A 24,157-nucleotide genomic window follows, 5' to 3' on the forward strand; every position below is an offset into this window, starting at 1 on the left:
CCCCCCCCCCCCCCCCCCCCCCCCCCGTAGAACACAGTACTCCTGCACATCACCGAACAAGAACCGGCCCCGAGCACGGAAAGAACATCTGCAGCCAGGAGCAATGCATCTGCACGTGATCGAGAAATGTCGCAGGCCACTGCGCACTGTTTTCTGAGGACCCTCAACCCCTTTAAAAACCTCTGGGCCAGGTAGAAACCTCAGAGTTGGCTTTTGGACAAGAGCCTGCCTTCTTCCCACATGGCCAGCCTCCCGAATAAAGTTCACGTTCTTTCCAATCACAAACTCGTCTCTTGGAGTATCGGCCTCTGGAGTGACCAACTTGGGTTTGGTAACAGGTTGAGCCACCGGTGATAAGATACACTTCAGTACCGTCAAGGCCTAATTGCTTCGATAAGAACAGCCATGCTTTAGTGGAACAATCTGCCCTCCTGGGAGATGGAGACCTTGAACATCACCCCCTTGCAACCTCAACCTTTGGTCTATTGGAAAAGACACCTCCAGAAAGGTCCTCTTCAACCTCGCCCTGCTAACCAACCCTGTTCTGCCAAACGCCAGAGCACAGACTCCTGTGACTCATCCAAAGAGAGCAGCAAACCCATCTGGTGACCTGAAAGTAAAGATTTCCTGGCATGGAAGATGATGACATCCGCTGGGATCCGTGGACCAGGCCTGTGAGAAGGTTCCAGGTTCAAAGAAGTCTGTTTCATCTGGATAGTAACTGACTTCTAGAGTCTTATCCAAAATTCACGGTTTCTGAATTTTCAACGTTATGTTATTATTAGTAACATCCCTAAGTTCCAGCCATTCTTTTGAGATAACAGTGCTGCTTTTAAATGTCTTTGAAGTTTCGCGGTTTTGCAAAAAGCTCACCAGCGATGGCTTCGTGTTTATATGTGTAGTATAATTCTTCTGGGGGTTTCTGCAGTGTCCACTGTTCTGGGAGTCCCCACTCTATGCAGTCATGAGAACAGGAGGCTTATGTGACTCTGGGGCTTATCTCTGGAAGGAGGGTCAATAAATCGTTTTAGTTGGCTCCTTTCAGATCTAGGATCTTGTTTTAAAACCTTGTTTTAAAACCTCAATCTGGAATGGTCGTGTTACTTTTGATTCTGTACTTACTGCCTGTCAAGCCTTTGTACCCAATAAGGACATGACCTCCAGTGCCTGAGGCTTCTCGTGCAACCTGTCCTTGGTACTCGAATGGGACCTCAGTAGGTTTCCCATCTGCACAACGTCTCAACGCCGTGTGACACGACACCCAGGAAAGATCCTTCCTGGCTCTGAATTATGAAAACCTGACTCTTGCTCAGTGATGGAGAAAGATCTTGATCCAAAGGGGGAAATGTAAAAATAAAGGGACACCTCACTGAAATGGAGTGGGGAAGATAAGACAAGGGAGGCATACCACTCAGGGTCAATTATGGGAGGAACGGTTAATTAGAGACCCAAGCGGAAGAATCATCAATTACGGGTGCCAGGAGGGAATAAAGTACATTGCTTCTCCTGTAATCCACCGTCCCAGCAACTCAGCCACTGAGGACCCATCACCACTGTCGACTGGTGCTTTCCTTCAAAACAACTGCTCCCAACCTCCTCTTTCTCCATAAATACAGTGGGACTTGCCTGTGGTTTTGCAGTAACTTGTACGTCCCGATTTGCAATTCTGTTATTCCTGAATAAGCCCATTTTTTGCTGGTAAGTAACTCTTATTTTGAAGGTTAACACAATAACTACTCTCTCTGAACTACCCCCTCTCCCCAGCACTGTAACTATAAGCCTCCTCCGTAACCCTGTAACACCCCCTATTTTATATACAGAGAAACTGAAGCTGAGAAAGATTAATTATTTGTCCCAGGCTTGGCATTTCAAAACCCCAATCCCAATAATCTCCTTCTTACTAATTCAAAGTTTGTTGATTTGACGAGAAGATTTCAGGGCTCTTATCAGGGATTTCCAGGGCTACAGAAAACATCTTATTTACCCTCCCACTAAGCTCCTGGGAATAACTGGCTTGCAGAAGGCTGGTTTTGAAGGTTTCTGAGGTGAAACACACAGGGGTTCTGATCTTTGCAAGGTGTAGAGGGGGAAACACACCCCCACAAGGAGGTTCTGCTCTTTGCAAAGTGCAGAGTCCTCTCTTCTCCCGGGTTGTTAAGGCATCGAGAAGGTTCAGAGACTGTTTTGTAAGCAAACTCAGTATTTTGGAGAACACCTCCGGCAGGACTACTTGTCAGGAGAAAGAGCTGACAGTTGCCTTTCTTCAGACAGGGAGCTCACGTCTGCAGGTTGCTTGGTGGTGGGGAGGAAATAAGAGCTTTGGGACTGGAGAGAGCAGACTCTGGATTCCGACTGCCACTCGGGAGCCTGTGACCCTGGGAAGTCACTCGACTTCACTGAATCTCAGTTGCATTGTCTATTAAAATGGGCCCCAAATGCCTTCTGGTATGAAGTATTTATACAGATTAAATGAGACGGCCTTTGTAGTGGGGTCTTCACAGATTCTGGTCGGGGGGGGGGGGTCCTTTCCTGTTCTTTGGATACCTGGAAACACGTCCCCTTTTACAGCACCATCTCTGGAGAGAGAGCTGCAGAATACTCTTCAAGCCAAGACTCAGAGAATGACCCCAACTGGCAAGAATCCCTCACGTCGTAAGAAGTAGTCAATTGTGGAGGATAATCAGCTGCTTCCAGAACGGAGGCCAAGTGGATAAGGGGTAAATTAGTGCCTATTCCTGCTCTGAGTATCTTCATTCTGTCATGCCCTCAATTACCTGAAGAATGAGGAGGGAGGGTGATAATGGTGCCGTATTGTAGAAACTGCGTGTTTTAGAAGAACACTCTGCCCCCTGGAGGCTGCAGTAAAATCTTCTCCCTTTTGCCTTCCCTTCTCCCTAAGTCTCCTGGGGAAGAACCAGCGTCCCATCACTGGGACACCGGAACCCGCTCTGTGTTGGGGGAGGGTATCCGGAGACTCCGTGCTGTTACATGCTATTACAGAGAACATTAATCTTACTTCCTGTTACACTCTGGCCCAAACTGCACATTACATAATTTATTTCAATGCAAAAATTGCAGTACTGTTCAAGGAAAATGGGCTGTTTTCCTGAAATCTATTAATGGAGATTAAACCCCACGGTCTTGTAGTTTGACTATTTAATTCAGTCCCCTGGTTGAAAAAGCTGGGCCTATTTATATTCTTTGGTCTAAACTTTAAAGGTGAACTTAAAGGCTTTTCTAAGAATAAGTTCGCCTACCTTTGGGGGGAAAATGGAAGCGGAAAATTAGTCTGCCATTTCCATTTCAAAACCTATCCATTCCTCTCCAGCTTACCTGCCAAGACTTGAAGTCACCACAGAATCCTCCTTCCACCTGATAGAGTTACTGTCATGTCCAGCACAAGCCGCTGCCAGGGTTGGCAAAAAAACAGATTCTCTGTGCTTCACCAAGGCCAAAGACACGACTGGACTTTTGGCACCGGCCAGCATGGCCCGTGGGTCCTTGACATTCACTTTTCTTCAATCTGGGAAGTTGGGTGGTGCTATTTTGTTCTCATTTCATTCCTGGGCTCCTTGTTGAAGTCACTAAGGCTCGAAGAGCTTAAATAACCTCCCAAAGGCCACCGGGTCGGGAATGGCAGAGGGGTCCATGGTGAACGTGCCATGCCACCTTAGCACAGGTAAGGACGTGGATCCTGGGTGGTGGGGGTGCCTCAGGATGTGGGACACGTCATTGCTTAATAGGAGTTTGCTGAATAAGCAAACAGATGAGTGGGAGGGGTCTTTCATGCACTCCCGCCATCGCACGCCACCCCCGACCATCCCACAGCTGGGTACAGGTTTCTCGACTAGGCCTTCGGGCGCACGGTGCTTGCTTTTTCCAAAGTGCTCATTTAATGCGCTCATTTCTTCCACCTGCCTGTAGAACTTCTTTAGATTCAAGTCTTCGTGCTAGGAGCTCAGCAAATGTTTGACGAGCCACCTCGGGAGATTCCCAGATGCGCTGCTCCTGGAGTAGTTCATGAGTCACCCAAGACGACACAGAGTTTGCTTAGGAAGGACACGTGGGTCCAGGGGTGCACCTGGAGGCTGATGTTCTCCGTGCTTTTTGCTTGGCAGGTTGCTCTGAGAACTAAGAGCAGGCATTTGTGGGAGGAGAGTCTGACGGCCAGGCCAGTCTAGCCCTGACAATACCCTCGAGAGGAATGAGTGGCCGCGTCTCTTACTCTATGATAAGACTTCTCCATACGCCCAGCCCTGGGGGCTGAAATCCTCTGGTGCTTCTTGTTGGTTCTCTTTTGCTTTCCTCTAGCAGTTTGGGGAGGTTTCAACAGATGTTACCTCCACCATACGCTTCCACCTGTCCTTGCCGTTTTAGTTCCCCTGCTCCACCCTGGTTTGCTGCTTCTCCCTCCGATGTTTTGGTCCATTGTGCCACACTCTGCAGAACCACCGTGCACCTTGCTCCCAGGCTGATCTCCCTAAATCAGAACTTCGAATGCATCTCCACTCTCCTTTCAGTTGCTCCACACTGGCAACTACTTGGCCAAGTAAAATATTTTTTCCCTTGAAATTCAAGGTCCAGTCCTAGATACCCAGCCCTATGTATCCCTGATACTTGCTGCATTCTCCTGCGTATTTTTATGTTCTTTGCAGCCTGTTGAACAGGACCTTGGATGTAGCAGGATCTTGGTGAATATCTGTTTCCGTTAATTTCACTTGGTGTAACATCCACGGCATGCAGTAGACCCAGTAGACCCCCGGGGCAAGATTCTGGACCAGACCTTCAAGCAGATGGCTTGCCAACACCCAGAGAGAAAAGCAGTGATGGGGTATTTGCAAAAGGGTGGAGGACTTAGGATTTGAATGCATCAGGAATTCCATTCTGTTGACTCTGATTTTACTGACTCAGCTCTGGGTCCTTCTCCCCCACTCACCTTCTGCCACTGTCCTGGGTGACTTGGACTTCTCCATAGCATGCAGTTCCTCCCCTGGCCTTTCATTGACTCTTCCTCCGTGTCAAAGCTGTTCACTTCCTTTCCTCTCTGGCCATGCCACACCCCGGGCTGTGTGTCCTGTCTCACTTATCCAGCCTATGTACCACGGTCTACCATTTAACCCTACTTTGGCCATCATCCTTAATTTCTTTGCCGCACACTCTTTCCAGCACACCTGCCGTTGACACTACCAACCACATTCCCACGTCTACTCCAGGACTGCTGGGGAAGCTCCCTGACCCTTACCACTGCAGTCCTCGCTCCTGCTCTATCAGTTCTGTTCTGGTGTTTAAAGCAACAACAACAAAAATCTCAAATTCACTTCTGGGTCCTACCCTCTTTCCTTAGACTCTTCACAGCCAAGTATCTGGAAAGAGCGGTCTCCCCATGCTGCCCCGCTTCCTCAAGCTTTGCCTAACACGATAGCCACTGGCCACATGTGGCTACTTAAATAAAAAAGTCAGTAAAAATGAAAATGCATAGAAGCCACATTCCAAAGTCCATCTAGGACTTCATCTGCCTTGAAGTCAAACTTGTCGCGAGGGCAGCAACCCTTTTGGATCACACTGCAACCACTCAGGGCTTCCTGCAGCCCCACACATGGTGCTCCCTCGCAGGCGTTTACTTCTGTAAGGTCCCCCATATAAAGCACTCTGTCCTTGCTCGCCTACGTAACTCCTGCTCAGTCTTCAGGTCCAAGGTAGACATCACATGGTTTCAGACCCACACCCGTGCTCCCTTGCCAAGGCCAGGTTCGGTGACTCTTCCACCTGTCCCCACTGCACCTGTGCTGGGGCCATCACGTATCTTGTCACACCAAACTGTGACATTACACTGAATTCCCACTACCCATACAGGGCCAATCGCAAAGGCCGACAGTGTCATGGGATCTGATTTCTTGGGTGACCCCTCATTAACAGCAATGGCGGTCAATCTTACTGGGGGCTGCAGGCAATTGCAAAGACTTCTTTGACAAGCTGCTTTTAAGTAAAAGATGAAGCTATCGTATCCTGCTAGGGTAGCATTCTCTAGACTGGGATTTGTGACCCATAAATGAGAAACAAAATCAATATCGTGGGTCACAACCAACTTTTTAAAAAGCGTGGAATAGAAGAGCATACATACATATTAAGGGTACTGTTTTGTGAAATTTCTGTGTCAGCTATATTAATGCATATGTATGTGTGTACTGGGCCATAATGTAAAACTTATCTCTTGCTGGGGATCAGTCACTATTCTAGATAATGCCTGGTTGCTTATTCCCGGGGCAGACATACAAACAGTGGAACTGCTTTAGGGCAATGCACAGTGATCTTAACGGTGTCACATTATACGAGCTCTAGAATTTTCCATTCTGTCTTTGTAATTTAACATTTCAGAAATATTTTACAAATCTTTTTCACTTTGTGCTATCAAGTTATTCTAAAGGGTAACTTTTTATTTTCTTAAACCGGCTACCTTAAATCTTCAGTACCCGTTTCGAGGTGCAGAGATTCTCCTAGAGCAACTCCACAGATGGACGAGTCCCACCTTCCCTGGTCAGCTCTCAAGAGGACCCCCAGGAGGAGGGCTGTGCCCACTTACTTACCTGAGTCTGGTCCACGGAGGTCTGAACTCATTAGGTGCTCAATAAATATTAGTTTGTTGAACGAATGTGTATGTGAAACAATTTTACCATTTACAGAAATAAGGGTCCCCAACTTGCTACCTGACGTTACGCACTCCTTTTTCCACCCAGATCAGGGCAGCAGGGGTGAGGCATTATGATGCATGCATACTCAGCCCTCCCAAGGAGGAGAAGAAAAAAAATCAACATAAGTGATTACCCTGTGGTTAGAGTTCTACGAGCCACTACAACTTCCAAGGAGGCCTAAATGTTTTAGTTTGAATTCCTACTACACTTGTCTTAACAGGGTGTCTTTATACCTAGAGCGTTTCTGTTTTCTGCAAGATCAGAATAAGAGAAAAATGCCATTTAAGTTTCCCTATGTGTACCAACATCCGTGGATTGATAATGGGTGAGAGGAAGGATCACGGCAACGCACTGGAAATATTTTGCTACAGGCAGAAAAGGGAAGTGCATTTGGCCTTGCCAAGGGAGGACCTTACGAATGATCTAAGGGTGAATGTTCTTCCACGTGTCAACTATACAGGAATTCATCTCATTATAAAAGCAACGGGCACATACATATTCATTCAAAATTTTAAAACCTTTAGAAAATATGATTTATACGTTCTTTACTCAAAGACAATAACATACCATGTTTGTGTTTAGCCTTCTAATATTTTTCCATGTTTATACTTTAAAAACACTTGAGTATATAGACTTCTCTTCCCCCTCCACATGTCATGTGCCCTTTCTAAGTTTATAAATACTTTCCAGGATTTTAGAGGGGGCCATAAATCCTACTGGGATTCTAGATCATAATTATAGACTTCTCTTCCCCCTCCACATGTCATGTGCCCTTTCTAAGTTTATAAATACTTTCCAGGATTTTAGAGGGGGCCATAAATCCTACTGGGATTCTAGATCATAATTATAGACTTCTCTTCCCCCTCCACATGTCATGTGCCCTTTCTAAGTTTATAAATACTTTCCAGGATTTTAGAGGGGGCCATAAATCCTACTGGGATTCTAGATCATAATGGATGTAAGTAATTCCCGGCTGTTGGACAGCTGGGTGGTGGCCAAGATTTTTTTTTTTTTTCAAACATTTTCATCAACATTTCTATAGCTGAGGCTTTCTGCTCATCCACAGTGATATACTTAGAATGAGGAGTTTAATTTTTACTCTAAAAATACACACCGTGGTTATCTCCCTTCGCACACCTGTTGACCATAGAATGTCCATTAAAGAAGACCACTAGTATTCAAGGGAAAAAAGCTACCCTGTTTTGATCTTGGCCTTGACACAGGGATATTTGTTCATAAAGCAACAGAGGTCTGGAGGGAGAAGGCTGGGGCATACCTGGCAGCTGGGCTACCTTGTCGGCCTTTCCAGCTTCGCCTCAGCCTGTCCTAGGACCCGGGAGAGAACCATGGAATATCCCCATGCTCTATCTTCTCATTTTAAAAATTAGAGGTTTAGACTTAATTCCTTTTATCCATACCAAACCTTGGAATGTATGCTTTATAGCGTGAAGGTCACATTTGCCCCATCCTGGAAACCCAAGGTAAATAAACTCAATCATTTTGGAAAAATTTGAAGGGTGCAAAGTTTCCATATGTGAGGCATTATAAGAATGCTTCTCCGTCCCAGCTGGCAGCCCCATAAACGAAGGATTTCATGAGCTGCCCAGGGTTTGCTTAATGAGGGAGCCACATTACACCATGAAACGTTTTTCCCTTTGGTGCCATCAATTTCCCCTTCTTATGCCACTGAGAATTCAGTGTGGCACAGAGACAGAGTTTATATAAATGAAAACTTTGTGGTATCCAGAGAGAGGTCAGGTCTAAACCGAGAGCAAAACGTAGAGATTTAAAGTTTCTCTTGTTTACTAATGGTTATTCAACTTCATAGAAAAGAAAAAAGACAAGCTCAAGAAATGGCTCAAGAAATGGCACAAAGTCACGGATATTTACTCACCTGGTCGTAAGCATCCAATTCATTATTGAGGGAGTAAAGAGAGCATACATACCCAACAAACGGAGGAGGAGGAACAGGACTCCCAGGGCGTAAGACTTGAGTTCAGGGCTGACTGTCCTACGTGCAAAGAGACGAAGAAGAGAAAGGAAAAGATTCTTATCACTCCGCTTTAATTAACAGACGCTAGTCATCCACTGCTGTCCATCAGAGCCATTCTTTAGAAATTAATGGGTTTTTGGTGGTGTTTTTTTTTTTTTTTCCTTTGGCTTTCTCTGCCTAAAGTCTGAAAAACAACTAACTGCAGTGACAAGATAAGTTTAGGAACTTAAAAGTGTTTTTTAATAATAGGGCTAATCTTGTCATTGGAAGGAAGACATGCAAATGTGGTCCCTAACGTCTTCATTTAAAGGTGTTTTGCTTTTGCCAAGACAGGAAAACATCTTAAGTTGGTAGGACACATGTACTGGGGAAATATCAACTGGGAAGACCATTTCTCTTACGCTTCACAAACTACCACCAGCATGAACACCCTCGCCCTTCTCAGGTTATTTTGTGAAATCAACCAGACAAGCATGGTTTGACCTCGCAGATGGACCACTTGCAGAAGAACCCATTCATCTATAACCAGTGTCAGCACCTTTTAAACTGGAAAAGTATCTTCACAGAGTCATGGTTCTTTGTTTTGAACTGACTCAATCACCTTGGCTTTGGTTTATCTAGAGCAGTCCCTTAGAATGATTCTCTTGCACGTTTTCTAGAACATTCTCAGAGTAGAACATTTTCTGGGATGGGCATGACGGTAGAGGAGGTTTGGAAATGATGACCAGTTCCAGACAAAGGGGCCCTCCCAGCTGATAACACATCTCTTTTGAAATGCCTCTTCCTCTTTGAAGCTAGTATTAATTCGACGCTTGTCCTCTCTCCTTGAGTTCAGGGACGATTTGTATCTTGTTCATCATGAGTGCAGTGACAATGTGCTGAGTAATATATAAGTGGGTGGATGGGTAGGCACATGTCTCCCACTCATGACCCAGGCTGGCCCATCTCTGATAGTGTGGTAAGGGGATGACCGACTGTGCACACATGCATCACGTCATCCTGGACACTCCTGGCAGAGAAACTTCCCTTATGCTATTCCCATCATGAGACCTTAGGGGAGATGGGGAGGTAAACACATGACTATGACCCCTGGAAGTACTTGGCTAGGCCTAGAACCAGTCCGGTGTGGCTGAGCCTTTGGAAACACCAGGAGCATTTCAATATGGCTGAAAGACCAGGAAGACCCATGCAACACAGAGAGGACCTAAGCAATCAATACTGTAGAAAATAAATGTTAGAAACAAAGTTACCATTGGATATCTAAGTCCACTAGGATATCTAACACCCAGGATACATAACCCAACTATGGATTTAGTAGCTAAAATTATATTCTTACATGACCCTAGAGATCATTCATCTCACCATCCAATGCCATCCATCCAATGACCTATCGTCTGGTTCAAGCCTCAAGTGGGCATGTCTTTGGCTTCTTGGTAGAGTGGCCAAAGAACACTATCAAACCAAAACAAACACAAATGTAGTTTTTACAATCTTTGCCCTATTTCTAAGATTTTCAGTGAAAACTAAAAATGTGTTATTCTTGGGGAAATACCCATTTGTTCTCAATTATAAAGAGTGTGATACAGGCCAGCAGGTCAAGACCTTCTCTGAGTGATGGGAAAATCACTCTCTGGCTGATGAAGCCAGATACCTGAACAACATTGACGATGAGATCAGTGTTTCTGGACAGAAACACAGCCAGTTCTCTTTAGAATGCACGTGTTTCAAGATCCAAGTTCTTCAGAGCTATTATTGGCTCCCTGGTTCTGGTTTTTGCGCATTCACTCGAAGGTACCGAATTGAAAGATATCCACATAAAGGCAAATTCTCCTTTTCAAGAAAACGTGCTGGCGTAATCAGCTAGACTACTTATCACTTGACTTTGCTTTCCTTTCAGCTCTCATGTCACTACGAATAAAATGAGCAAGGTGTTAAGCTCTTCGTATCCTGTTGGGGAAATGGTTCCCACAGGGGGAGTCTTCCTTCTCAGATCTAGTTATGCAGAAATGGAAGGTTCAGGTCTGAATGTTACTGAAAGGTCCGGGCAAGGGCAGGGATGGGGGCTTAGGGCTACAACGTATGAGCTGAGGACCTTGAGAATACTGCTTAACCACTCTCTGGGCCTCCACCTCCCCGTCTGTAGAAGGGAAATGCTAATAAGGATGTAAACACTTAATTAAAACAGGAGCCCAGCACTGACTCCGAAGAGGGGCGCATGGAGGCGCTGCACGCTACAATGGGGCCATCACTCTGGGACGGGGCAAGGGCTGGCACACACCTGGGCTGTGCCCTCGTGCCTGCCTAGAACATCGATGATGGCGAAGTGGACTGGGATGGTGGCAGAATAAGGTGCTACTCTGGTCATCTTGATGGACACAACGTGCGAGCCTGTGCCTATGGGGTGGCCGAGGCCCAGCCTAGGTCATGTAGGCCATCTGTTGCTGACCTATTCAAAGGAAGCAAATGTCTCCTGAAAATCTCCAAGAGCTGTTTATGAAGCTGAGACTTGGAAGTGATTAAGATTTCAACTTCCTGTGTGTGCTCTGCCAGTCACAAACCGTGAGCTGGCTTTTTTGTATAGAAGTCATGGGGAGCGAAGAAAGGGGACTAGTCACTGCTCATGGTCATGAAGGTCATTTTCCCTGCACCTTGGTGCCTTTTGTGTGTGACCAACACAATATAACTTCACAGGAATTCCTAATAATGAAAAAGAAGTTACCCAAAATGCAGCCACCCCGGACCCATACCTAGGATCTGATGGATTTTGTCCACACGCGTATTATATATAATCAACCTCCATATATAATTTAAATGCAACAGTTCCCTCCATAAATACTTTTCACATTCTTAAGAATTTTCATTATCCCACTGAACTATGGTCCAGCACTACAATTTAATTCATTATTCCAATTCAGGTTTTTCTGCTATTATAGTTACCATTGTAATAAAAATCCGCACGGAGCTGTTTTTCTGGTAGAGAAGTATTTTCCTAAGTGGTGAGAGGTAGGGTTACCTCATAAAAAACCTGAACATTTTTATGACTCTTGATTCACAAGGCTCTATTGCTTCTTTGAAAATCAGAGCGATAGGCTTTTCAATGCCCCCAGCAGCATGCGACTTGACCAGTTCTGCTGCAGCCTTGCAAGTACCGGGCGTGAATATTTAACACTGATTTCTCAAGTTTAATAAGTGGGGAATGGCACTTTGTTGCTGTTGCCTTTATTGCTTCTGCACATTAACAAGGCTTTGCTAATGACCTCCTCGAGAACATAAGCACTTTGCAGAAATGCTCTTCCTCGGGAACTCATCACGGAGATCGGGAAATGCGGTCGGCGTGGGGAGAAAGAGCGAGGAGCTGGATAAAGCAGCTGGGGACGCACGTGGGCATGGGTCATATTCAAGCATTGCATTCCTACTTGTATTTCTAGCCCCCAGGAGTGAACTTGTCACATCCCACTAAGGTGGGTCTGTCTGTGTGTGGTGTCATTTCCTCTGGTTCAACACAGACGCTGGGTTACGGAGCATTCCACTTCTAGGTTCCTCACACCACTCTGGTGAACTTGGCAAACGTACAAGATACTCAGAAGATACTCCACAGTTCACCTCGAGGCACCCCCCCTGCCCCCCCCCCCGGGAGACAGGGAGGCACAGACTACGCGTGCTCTCTCCAGCCGTCTGTATAAGAGCAGTCACTGCTGGCACACGCATGGCCTCAGTGGGACCCACACCGCTGCAGGATGGCAGCAGGACAATGACGTCACTCCCCGGCCCCCCTTCAGAAACAAGTCTGAGGGAAAATGTGCCCAAGGTCATGTGGCTGGACGGGGGCTGGACTTGAGGACTTGGCTAGTCCGAGGCCGTTTTCGTTTTACTCCAACAATGCTGCTCTCTGTAAATAGCAATGCAGGACCACGGTTCCTTTCAAAATCACCTGCACGGTCTACTCTTGGAAGGATACGAAAGCGCATCATCTCCCTTGGGCCACGCTTTCTGGTCCCCGGGGAGGTCCGGGTCCAATGTAACGGATCCCTATCAGCCTGGGGAAGCTGGCTTGTGGGACTCACACAGTCCCCGACGTTCTGGCCTCCCGAGGACCGCAGACACCCACGAGGTAGGCCGGGGCAGGGCGAGAGGGGAGCCTGGCTCGCTAGTCCCCGGATCGGAGCTTACCTGATGAGGATGATGACCGAGGGTGTCTGCGCCATTGCCCCAATCATGCTGCAGAAACACATGACACACAGGAAGGTGAGGAAGGCCTCTTGGCACCCGGGACTGGGGCATTTTCCAGGAACCACAGTCGTGTTCTCGGGCGGGACGGTCGTGAGGCACGCACAGCCGGTGAGATTCTGAAATGCAAGAATTCAGCCCTTTTAACGGGGGGCATCTCCCGTTTCCGAACCCAAAGCCATCCGTCAGCCAGAGCTGTCATGGTCTAATTATGCATTCCGTGGCATTCCATTCATTAGGCCTGAGTAAACGAGTTAGCTTTTTAAGGAGGCTGAAAAACGCATGCAAATAAGGGAATATTTACGGGGAGGAGAGCCCATGCCCCATCTCCTGTGTGTTTCATTTCCACATTCCAGAAGCCCTCAATAAGCTGTACCCTAGACAAATGCGTCCCCCCCCCAATACAATTAGAGAGGAAACTGTGCTTCCACAATATGATAAAACATTGCCAAATTAATGTTATAATTACTTGCCAATTTGTCCTCTCTTTTATGCAGCGATAATTACAAAGAAGTGTATTAAAAGAAGTAAATCAGGGAACCTGCACGTCGTTGCTGGTTCAGTGCCCAGTGTGGCACTTGGAACAGAGGACGTGCATTGTCACGCACGAAGTTGCGGCTCTCGCGGGGCCACTGGAGGGGGTAGCTTCATGGGAACGTTCTCACGTGGCAGGGTAAGCAGAGAGGGCTACGAGATGCCAGGAGCTTGGGGCAGATCACGCGCGGGCAGCGAGCTAAAGCCCAGACCAGACACATTTATTAATACTTGATCCAAGGAGGGGGACAAAAAAAAAAGACTGCATTCCATTTGATCTTGCAGGTGGACTCTTGCCCAGCTGCCCGTGCTCCCGGGTGCGGTCTGGTCCCTCCTTCATCATCAGAGGAATTTCTGATGGCCAGGGGAGGAGCAGAGGTGGGGAGAGGCAGTGCCAAGCAAGCGCCAAGCCAATTAAGGTTCGATAATAATAGTGCAGAGGCCTTTAATGAATATAATCATAAATGATTCATTGCTTTTCTCCTCGGGACTGCTTGGCTTTCAGAGCACACGCCAAGGAAAATCCTCCTGAGGGTCAAACAAATCCCCTTTGGCTTTCACATTCCTCCTGGTTGTCTCCGTTCCTCTCCATCCTCCCTGTCCCTTCTTTTCTCTTCCCACAGAACAGAGCACTGTGAGGGGTTTTTCTTATCCCATCAAGCCACATGGGTGCTTTCAGGGGTGTCCAAAGGCCCTTAGGTGCCCCTTGCTCCGTCAGTGCCACCTGCTACGGCTGTGCCCTGCACAAGGGCTTCAAACCACGGGACAGAGGTGTGGGCAGACGGGGTGTGGGGCTGGACCCTTCTTCCTAAGCTTTGTGCCCAGAGGGGGTGCCTCGCGTAAATAGCCCAGGTACGGCACCCGAAGGCGTTTACTGGAATTGCCCCGGAGGTGCTGAGGCCTTGCCCCTCTGTCCCTTCCCACACACTTCTGCCAGGGGGGTGGTTCCTAGGGCTTCTGTAAAATCTCTCCCCTCTGCGAGGCCTCCTCCTGCTGAGCCGGCTCCCTCCAGGAGCGCACGCTCCACACCCCACGGCAGGACCTCTCCCACACTGCCGGAGGAGACCTCGGGGCTCCTGGGAGAAGGACCGAGTCTGAGGCATGCTCTCCTGAGCACTGCTCGGAGCTGAGACATAGCAGGTGAAGCTTAGCAGATGGTTCTAGAACACACGTGCGAATGAATCTTCCCCTGTGTGTACCAGGAGGCAGGACCGCTCCCCACCTAGAACTTAAAATGTCACTTCCCTCCCTACTCAGGGGAGGAAACTGTTCCCCCGCTCTCCTTGATCCCAACTTCACGAGCTGTCTACACCCACCACCTCCACCTCATCCCCCCAGCTCCCCCTCACCCCGGTGGGGCTGGCTTCTGTCCCCCACAGGCAGGAACCTGATCCATAGCCTGACCCCGCCATCCACTTTTCTCTTCCTGGAGGCCCCCCAGGAGTGCATGCTCGTGAGCCACACCCTGCCCTGGCTTCCGCAGACCTTAATCCTCCCAGACCCACTTGATTTGTCCTGCCCCAGGGCTCTAAGCATGCTGCCATCTCCACGCTGACTCTAGGGGAAAAAATGTTCTGAGCTGGATGATTCTGCCCTGTGAGCTTGGCACTATTCCCCTTCTACGCTGGGAGATAATTTCCCTAGAATCCGCTTCCCTGCAGGGACGGGAGCTGGAGAGTGGAACGTGGGGGGACACAGGTGAGATTTAGAAGGCAAAAGTGAAGCAGAGGCCGCTACCCTCAGCAGGTCAGACAAGGGATGATATTACACCTGTGAGGGTGGCCAGAAGACATGGGTTGGCCCTAGCATCGTGTTTACACCCGCCCTCGTTCCTGCCTGTCCTGCTGACAACAGGGGCCCCGTGCCCACCTCTACTGATGTGGCTGTATGCCTGCTGATGTGGTCAGCTCCCCTTCATCTTACTCAGCAGCCATATAAACAGCTTCTTGGGATTTTCCCACAAGCCCTCAACGTACCCACCTGAGCCGGTGTTTCTATCTTCCATTCATCTCACACCTCCCAGATTTTAATTCCCCAACTCCCCGTGTTCACAGCTCTGATTCCCACACTAAATTATTTCCAACATACTTGTGGGTGCTGTTTTCCTGACCACACCCTGACAGATGCATGTCCCCCTACCCCAGCCCCCTTTCCCTCTGCATCTCTTAGCCTGAGAAGTGGTACCCTATTAACTCTATGGAAACCGGGTGGTCATTCCGGACCCCGCCCCTGACTCCCATGTCCACTCCGTCTTCCTCATGACTATGAGGCTAGTGAGGCCAGACACCACTGTGGTTTTGCTCCCTAATTTATCCTCGGCTCTAGAGGACGGGGCTTGGCTCATGACAGGGAGTCAAGAGCGATTTATCGAACAAATGAACAGATCTCAAGTCCTATTCATTTCATCGTACCCTAAATCCTTCTCAAACCCTCAAATCCTTCTGTCTCTGATTCCTGCAGCAGCCTGTGAGAAAAGAGTGGTCCAGGTCTGGGGGGGGGGCGGGGGCTAAGAACCAGATGGACCCAAAGAGCACACAGGTATAAATGAGGAACAGGCTCCTCAGGGATGGCTGTGGTCCTGCTTCGTCAAGCATCCTAAGAAGTGAGCTCCGACGCAGCCTTTTAGAAATGTGATGTGAATACTGGAACTGAGTGATCACGGCCAGGGCCCTGCGAATGAACCATGTGCTCGGTGGGCTTTGTTTCATTTAAAAAGTAATCTGTAACTGGGACCTATGCTCAATCATAGATTTTTGCCCAATACCTGGACTAGGGCTCGACTGTGTTATATTTACCATAAAAGGAAACTGCCTGGCTCCTCTCTGCTCTGAGAAGTTGGAAACCCCTTCTGAAATGGACCCACTCCAGATGCGGTCTGTGCTCCTGCCCCTAATGGCATGGGGTCAAAATGAGACCTCTGTCTCCGACACGGTCTGACACAGAGATCAGCCCTCCCTGGTCCAGGGGGTGAATGTGTCCACGAAGCCAGTGTCCTGGGAATGGACTGAGTGGACAGCAGAGCTGAGCCACCACGGAATCTGCGGCCGAGACAAAGGGAGGGAGGTGAGAGCGCACGAAACCAGGGAGAGGGATGGTACAAAAACAGGCCAAGGGCAGCTTCCGGCCGACTGGAGGAAAATGAGGCATTCCTAAGGTCATTCATGCCAGAAGAGCAGAAGTGAGAAATACAGCCAGCGAAGATGTCAGCTTGCCTGTGCTGAGGAGCAAAGCTGCAAGTGGGTGGGTCCCTGCCAGAGGTTCTGGGCAAACCTGTATTTATTTATTTATTCAGATTTAACTTAATTTATTTGAGAAGAGCTGTGGAAGAGGCTGGGGAGGAGGTAAGCCAGAGCGTCTGAGCAGGGACTCGGATGGGTCTCCTTTTTGGGCAGGTGACTCAGTCTGACACAATGACCGGGACCCACTGGGTGGTCCCACAGTCTGGGGGGCAGCTGGGACTTCCCTGCGACCCTTCCAAGAGGGAATTTGAGGGAACATGCTAAGCCTGTGGCCATATGGTAAGAGATGGGGAACATCCTTTGTTTGGGCTTAGGGGGCACAGAGATGGGCCTGGACGTCATATGCTAAAGGAGGTGCAGGGACTCTGGCTGCCAAGGCAGTTGTGTGGGAAGAAATTTCCACCCACAAGTCCATGTGTGGTGGGAAGAACCACAGATGAGGACCACACAGTTTCACCTTTCCCACAACTCCAAGAGACGACTTTCCACCGATGGGGTTTCACACTACCATCTCAAATAGAAAGGAAGTGGGGCAGCAGCCCTTCTGCTGATATTAACCAGGTGTCTCTGGGGGAGCCCTGAAACTTGCAAACGCTCCAAGCAGCAGGAAGCCAGAAAGTACAGAGCTAACCTGGGTGTGACAGAACCATCCGCTTTACTGAAGGGATGGCAGACGTTGGGACCCAAATTCTCAGCCTGTCTGGATACAGCCGCCCCACGTGGCCAGTCTCGGATGGGTCTCAGAACCCGCCTGTAGACGGTCACGGCCTGAATGAGGTAGTAACCCAATGCTCTCCTGGGCAGTGCCCAATGCATTCAACTAGTAAGAAAGTACAGCAGGGTTGGGACGCCTGCGTGGCTCAGACGGTTAAGCGCCTGCCTTCAGCTCAGGTAATGATCCCAGGGTCCTGGGATCGAGTCCCACATTGGACTCCTTGCTCAGTGGGGAGCCTGCTTTTCCTTCTGCCTGCAGCCCCCCCACCCCGGCTTGTGCGTGTGCACACTCTCTCTCTGACAAATAAATAAAATCTTAAAAAAAAAAAAAGTACACCAGGCTCCAAGAGATTGGTTTACCATTCCTGACCTGGCAAATGCCCAATTTTCCATCCCTGTTTCAAAGGAAGGTCTTCCCAGTTCGCCACTCTGTGGGAGGGAATACGGTCTCTGCTGTCTCCAGGAAAGCTGGATTCTCTGTCCGGTGTCACATACTGAGGCAGGGGTGGGGTGGGGTGGGGTGGGGTGGGGGACGGGGTCTGGCTTTCCTGGAAATAAGTGCATCCTGACATATCATACTGATAATCAGATGACCCTGTGCTCCCAGAGGAGCTGGCCTGGCAATCTTTGGAACCAGTGCTGACCCAGAGGACAAAGTGGGACTGACTTGGAAATTCTACAAGAACTTACTCTACAGACTTGCCCCGGGCACAACACGACCGAAGTACAACAGGAGCCACGACTCTGTTTGCAAGACCTAAAGCTGTGCGGCAATCTGAATGCCCGTCACGGGGACTGGTTACGTAGGCTCCAACAGAGCCACACAATGGAAGATTACACAGGCGTCAAAAAGGTACGAGAGCGTCCTTTCCATACTGATATGGAAAGAACAGCGACATAAAGTATTAATAACGAAAACCCCACGCACAAGGTACAGAGTAAGAAAGACCTTAGAGATGCATTAAATTCCAGTCGGGTGCACAAGAAAGTAAAAACAGTCATTACTCGGCAGAGGGGTGGGTTGAACAGGAAGTGAATGGAAGACAGAGGTGGAAAGGAGAGTTTCCACTCTTTTTTCACACTTTTGGATTTCTGAACAATACAAATATATCATCTACTAAAAAAAAAAAAAAAGACTCCAGAACTTTATAAAGAAGAAATCAATGAAGAAGAGTAGCAGTCGCTGGAAATCGTACTCCTATTCCACGTTCGATCATTAATTTAGACTGAGAAATGTTTCTATTCACATAGGGTGATGGGGATAAATAATTACAATAAAGCTGGAGACCATGAAAACAGAAAAATTACTCTTTAGAATCTTGGGCTAATTTTCTATTGATGCAGGAAATCATAAGCATGCTATTTTGACAGCTTGTATTACAAGAGAAAAAAAATACTTTTCAGCAATGTTTCAAAAATCCTGGCAAATGAACTTGTTTGTGTTTCGGTCTTTTTCCCCCCCACACGTGATACCGATGCATCCATTGCTATGAATCGTACAAATAAAACTGATTTTGAGGTTGAAAGATGACTTTTCCAAGGGGACAAGTACGGGAGTGATGAGGTTGGGTGTAATGACAGCCTCCTGTATTGAAAGGTAGAGAGTTACTCCCAACATTCTACAATGTTCTTTCTGGTTTTCTTTCTGTAATATATTCATTCAGTTTCTAGGCAGAAATGACAATTTCGATTAAGAGCCGGGCCCCGGTGCTGTCATTTGGAGGGGAGTTTGCCACCCAGAGTGCGGAGACGCACAGCGCTCTGTGCGGCTGCCTGTGAGACCTTTGATCCCTTGTGCATGACATCCTAATAACGGAGGGACAGATCGGGACATTTTCCTTCCAGGGGCAACGTGCTTCTATGCGTCCTAGACACCTATGGCTTCCCTCATGAGTCGGCCAAGTCCCTAGACCCTCTCCTGTCATTCATTACCGCCCTTCTGCAGCTTAGACTCTCCTCACTGCATTGGCCCAAGCCAAGCTGGTATTTTTAGGTAACGACCTCAGAGCTCAACACAGAGCACCAGCAACCCACGTGCCTCAAGGCAAAGGGGATATTGAAAAACTGCAAGAAGAAATATACTCTCATGTTCCCTTTCAGGGTCACTGACTGAAGGATAATGGCCAGGGAGAAGCACTCTGGGATGAAAGCAAGACCTCCACCCACCTTCCGCTCCCGTCACCGGTAACGCGGGAGCCGGAGCACATCCGGGCAGAGTCTTAATTATCTCCTGCAGGAGGGGAGGCAAGGGCTGGTCTTTGGGGAGCGGCAAGGCCCACGCTTTGCTCCAGCCACCTCGGGTAGGAAGTGTGGGCAGAACACAGAAGGGGAAGGATGTGGCTGATGCTCAGGAACGGGGAATGAGTGCCGGGCCCCTACACTTCTCCCTCTTTCTCTTTCCTCCAAACGGAACCTGTCCCCAGAGCACAGGGTCCAAGCCTCCCCGCCACCCCCCGGTGCATACACACAGCACACACTGTAATGTCCTTCTGAGCCTCTCCACCGCCAAATACCCACTCATCCTTCATGAGAAGGACCCCGCCACTGCTCTTCCTCTGGGGAAAAATACGTGCATGCCTCCCTTCCAGCCCCACCTGTGCTGAACTAATTCCTGGTTCCCTCCAGGTTCCCAAATCTCTCCACATGTCTGCTTCTTTCTCTGAAAATATAACCACGTATCCTTAAATGTCAGGTTATGATTTTTTTTTAATAAAAAAGTTTTCTCCTTATTGAAAAAGGGACACATGTTCATTTTGGACAATTTACTAATATGCAGAAAACTTGAAAGAAACGTATAAAAATTAACTTTTCAGTCCCTAGCCAGAGGTAATGTTCTGTGAACAGCTAGCTACATGTCTTTTGTATAGATCTTTCCATGTAGAGATACACAAATATTTAGATTTTCCCTTTTCTTTACTAAAAGGGAACATAATCTGTATATTGTTTTATAATATGCTCTTTTCGCTTAATTGGTTAGCTGTTGCTCCTGGGTGTTCCTTTGTACACAATTCTATCAATACGTTACATCTCGTCGTAAACATGAGCTGCTATCTTTCCAGCTCTACATCTCTAAGGCCTAGTCCAGAGCCTGAGATATATTAGATGTTCGGGGTGACAATGCCCTAGTTGGGATTGATTTCAGAATATTCACATCTTCGACAAGCCATTGCCTGAATGAATACAGACTTGTAAGTCAGTTCTGGCAAATGGGGCCAGGCTCTACGAGAGAGTTTGCAAACTCCAAACCTTGGAGGGCAAGACAGGAAGCAGGGAAGAAAACTGGCCCAGGTGTAAGGGGTGGCCAGGGGTGGAGACTGTGGCTGAGGGGGATCAGAGGTCTTGTCTGTACGTTTGACCATGTCTCAGCTCCAGCCAATTGCTGCCCTATGGGGGTGGTGGGGCAGGTCAGTTCTCATTCAACTTTTACGGAGAGGCCAGAAATCCAGATTGGTGTATAAGATGCACCGACTGTTTAAATCTCGGCTCAGACCAACCACACTAAGCTCATGTACAGGGCGGAGAGGGCATGTAAGTTATCAGTTTGTTTCTTCTGTAATATGCTGATAGGGCCCTCCAGTCTCCAGCTTGGTTTCTCCAGCCCCTGAACACATAAAGGTGGGAAGGAAAAGGACATCGAAGGCTGGATGCTCAGTGTCAGCTCAGACCCTGTTTCTAGAGAGATACAATTTTAGGAACCCATCCCTTCTCCTGGAGCAGTGGTTCTCATTGGGGGGGGGAGGGATTCGGCCCCCAAGCAGAACCTACGGAAATATCTGGAAGACACCGGTGGTTTCAGAAATGAGCAGGGTTGCTTTTGGCAGGTGATGGGTAGAGCCCAGCGATACTGCCGAACACCCCACAGTCCCCACAACGAAGAACGACGCAGCCCCAAATGTCAGCAGTGCCGAGGTAGAGACACCCTGGAGGGGAACAGCGGTTCTCAACTCTATTACGTACAAAAACACGGGGCGGGGGAGGGCTTTCAAAGGTTACTGATGCCTGGGTCCTACCCCGCAACAAAGAAATCAGAGTTTCTAAGGAGGAGGCTCAGGACTCAGATTTTGAAAGTTCTCAAGCAATCCTAATATGCAGGCAGGACTGAGATCTAGGAGAGTAAACAACAAGCTTCCTGCATTGCGTCCATCAGGGGCCCCCCAGCCCCCCACAGAACCAGCTCGGGGCTCTGCTTAAACAGGGGCTAGACACATCTCTGTCGCCTCCGTGGGGAGATAGACTAGTGGTCTATCATTAGTCCCCTACCAACTGCAGAGCTGGGCTTGGATTGACTTTCAACGTTCTATCAGTGGCTGATATAAGCCTTCTTTTTTTTCCCTCAATTATTCAGTACTTCAAAAGGCTACAACTTCCAGCAGTCAGTCAGCAGCATACCAACACGCTTTCCGTTGGAATAATTACTTCTGAGAGTGAAAGGTACAGAATCAATCTGGACAATATATTCATGCCAAAGGAAGCTTACAAAATTAACTCGCAATCTTTTTTGTCACCCCTCCTGGTCATGTGCAATGAGAAAAATTAGAAATTGTATACTAAACGCAGTCCTGGAAAGTTCCACTGTTCTCACTCAAGGAGATAGGAAATAAGAAAATAAGAAAACAAAACGCAAACCAGGACAGCAAGGCAAGTGTAACAGGAAACTACTAACGCTAACCAGATTCCCCTGTAACCAGAATTATTCGATTGGTGACTTATGCACGTTTAATTGAGTTGTGGGCAATTTTCACAGGTTCTGACGGAAGCTGTGAGTGGGTGAGGGATGAACAGGGAATGGCGCTTCAGCACCAAAATCCACACCAGCCAACCGACCCGCCTGCCAATTGCTATTCAAGGGAGTAGTATTCTCACCCGTGGCTCCCTGGAGTCGGCACGTGGCCTCCAGCCAGGTGTTCAGGAAGCCTGGGGCCTTTATGCAGAGCCATGGCTGGCACTGGAAATGCAAGGGTCCGCAAGAGAACCCCATCCCTGGACGCGGGAGCCTAGGGAGGCAGACGCAGGAGTAAAGAACCTGTTCGACTGGGGGCGGGAGGGTCTAACCTCGCCAGACAGCAGGTGCTGGAGGACTCTGCAGGATGGGGCGCTAATGCAGCCCGGGAAGAAGTGAAGAGCGGGGAGCAGGCTTCTCAGCTGCAGGTAAAGAATGATTACGCATCTGAAGGGCTTCATGGAGGACTCTCCTTGCTAAAAGGAGCAGCATGTGCAAAGGTCCGGAGGTAAGGGCAGAGCTGGGTGTGTTGGGGAAACCCTAGGAAGTTCAACACAGCAAGTTGTTCTTTAACAAGTGGGAGGAGTGAGGAAGTTGAGGCTTGAGAGGCAGCAGAGCCAACCTGGGTGGGTGGAGGGTCCTGACTGTGGAGTATGCACGAAGAGGTTTTTTCAAGGAGGGAGAAGGTGAGAATCCCAAAGAGGTAAGTGACAGAGTCAGAGGAAGACATGGGTTGGTGTTGGACAGACCCACGTCAACACCAGTGCCACCACGTTCTGCATGACCTGGGGCAAGGGACTAGTCCGTAATCAGGGAGTAAAAATGACACCCCCATCCTCGGGCTGATCCTGGATCACAGGATCCAGGATCCTGTGATCCTGTGAGGATCAGTGAGATAAGATGCACAGAGCTGGGGGGCAGGTGGTGGAGAGGCCGCACCCGACCCTGGAGAGCCAGGGGACTCCAGCAAACGGCGAAGGAATAATACGAGAAGGGAAGGAAGAGGGTGGAGGAAGCCTTCACTTCACGGAAAAGCTTTTCTGGGAGATCGGAGACAAGAAAAGTAGGAACGAAGGAGGGAGTGAATTCACCAGGAATATAACCCACCATTTGGCATTTTCTCAAAATACTGCAGCAGAGACTGAAAAGACTGCAATTGCTTTTTGCTCAGTTTTGGACGGTGGCCTGAGATTTCTTTGACTCTAGGCCAAGCTGTCATGGGCCATGAGTGACAGGTGGAAGGCCTGTTGCCTGGCCCACGTGGGCTCTTGAAAAAGTTCGCTGCTGTGGTGAGCTCTACAGTTAGGGGTGTTTTGAAGGCTAGATTGTCACAAGGGCCCCTTTCCAAGATACGCACGGCTCTGTGTCCCCAAATCCCTCATTCATCCCAAGATCTGCCTCCATGGGGGGAGAAATGTGACTTTCACCCAGCCCTGGGGCCCGGGGATGTCTCAGTCTTTGACTTGTAATCGCAGGAGGAGAGCCTCTCTGCTTTGAGGACAACACGAGGTCTCCAGTAATGTGAAGAAAAGGCAGGTGTCTGGTGAAGAAAGGATGTGTCCAGAGGGAAGCAGAGAAACTCACTATCCAATAATTGCATTCCGCAGCTTGCTGTTTCAGCAGCTGGAAGCAGTCATGGGCCTGGTTAGGCTCTTATTCAATAAGACTCTTGCACATGTAAGATCTAGGGAAATGCAATTTTTAAGACAATTTTTTTTGGGGGGGGGGTCAGAGAATGCTCTGGAATAGAGACTTGTTTGGTCTCAGGACACCAGCCTATACGGAATCCATTTAATTCTTGAAACAGAACAATAACCAAAACTGATTTATATAACTTTTTGGATATTAAAATGTTAATAAAATTGTTGTCATGAAAACGAATAGCTTGTATTTTTATTTTAACTATTTGTAAGGCCTCATCCTTTTTTTAAATTTCATTTCCACTCACATAAAGAAATTGCTTTATCATCTAATTTAAAAAAAAATCAGTTTCTCTCCCCCCCCCCCCCCCTCCTCCCCCCGCCCATCTCTTGTTTCCCTT

At 48.3% G+C, this 24,157-nt stretch overlaps 1 protein-coding gene across 3 annotated transcripts in view; it reads right to left on the reverse strand.

Moving 5' to 3' along the window:
- SLCO3A1 (solute carrier organic anion transporter family member 3A1) overlaps positions 1–24,157 on the reverse strand; it is a 295,788-nt gene that overhangs the window by 17,922 nt on the left and 253,709 nt on the right. For all 3 annotated transcript variants that reach the window (XM_040642752.1, XM_040642753.1, XM_040642751.1), the window contains exons 8-9: positions 12,853–13,028; positions 8,636–8,700 (exon numbers count right to left, since the gene is read on the reverse strand). In XM_040642752.1, coding sequence (XP_040498686.1) covers positions 8,636–8,700; positions 12,853–13,028 — 241 coding nt within the window. The remainder of the gene's footprint in view (positions 1–8,635; positions 8,701–12,852; positions 13,029–24,157) is intronic.

The sequence above is a fragment of the Ursus maritimus genome, unplaced genomic scaffold, assembly GCF_017311325.1.
Source record: "Ursus maritimus isolate PB19 unplaced genomic scaffold, ASM1731132v1 scaffold_27, whole genome shotgun sequence".
In the NCBI taxonomy this organism is placed as follows: Eukaryota; Metazoa; Chordata; class Mammalia; order Carnivora; family Ursidae; genus Ursus; species Ursus maritimus.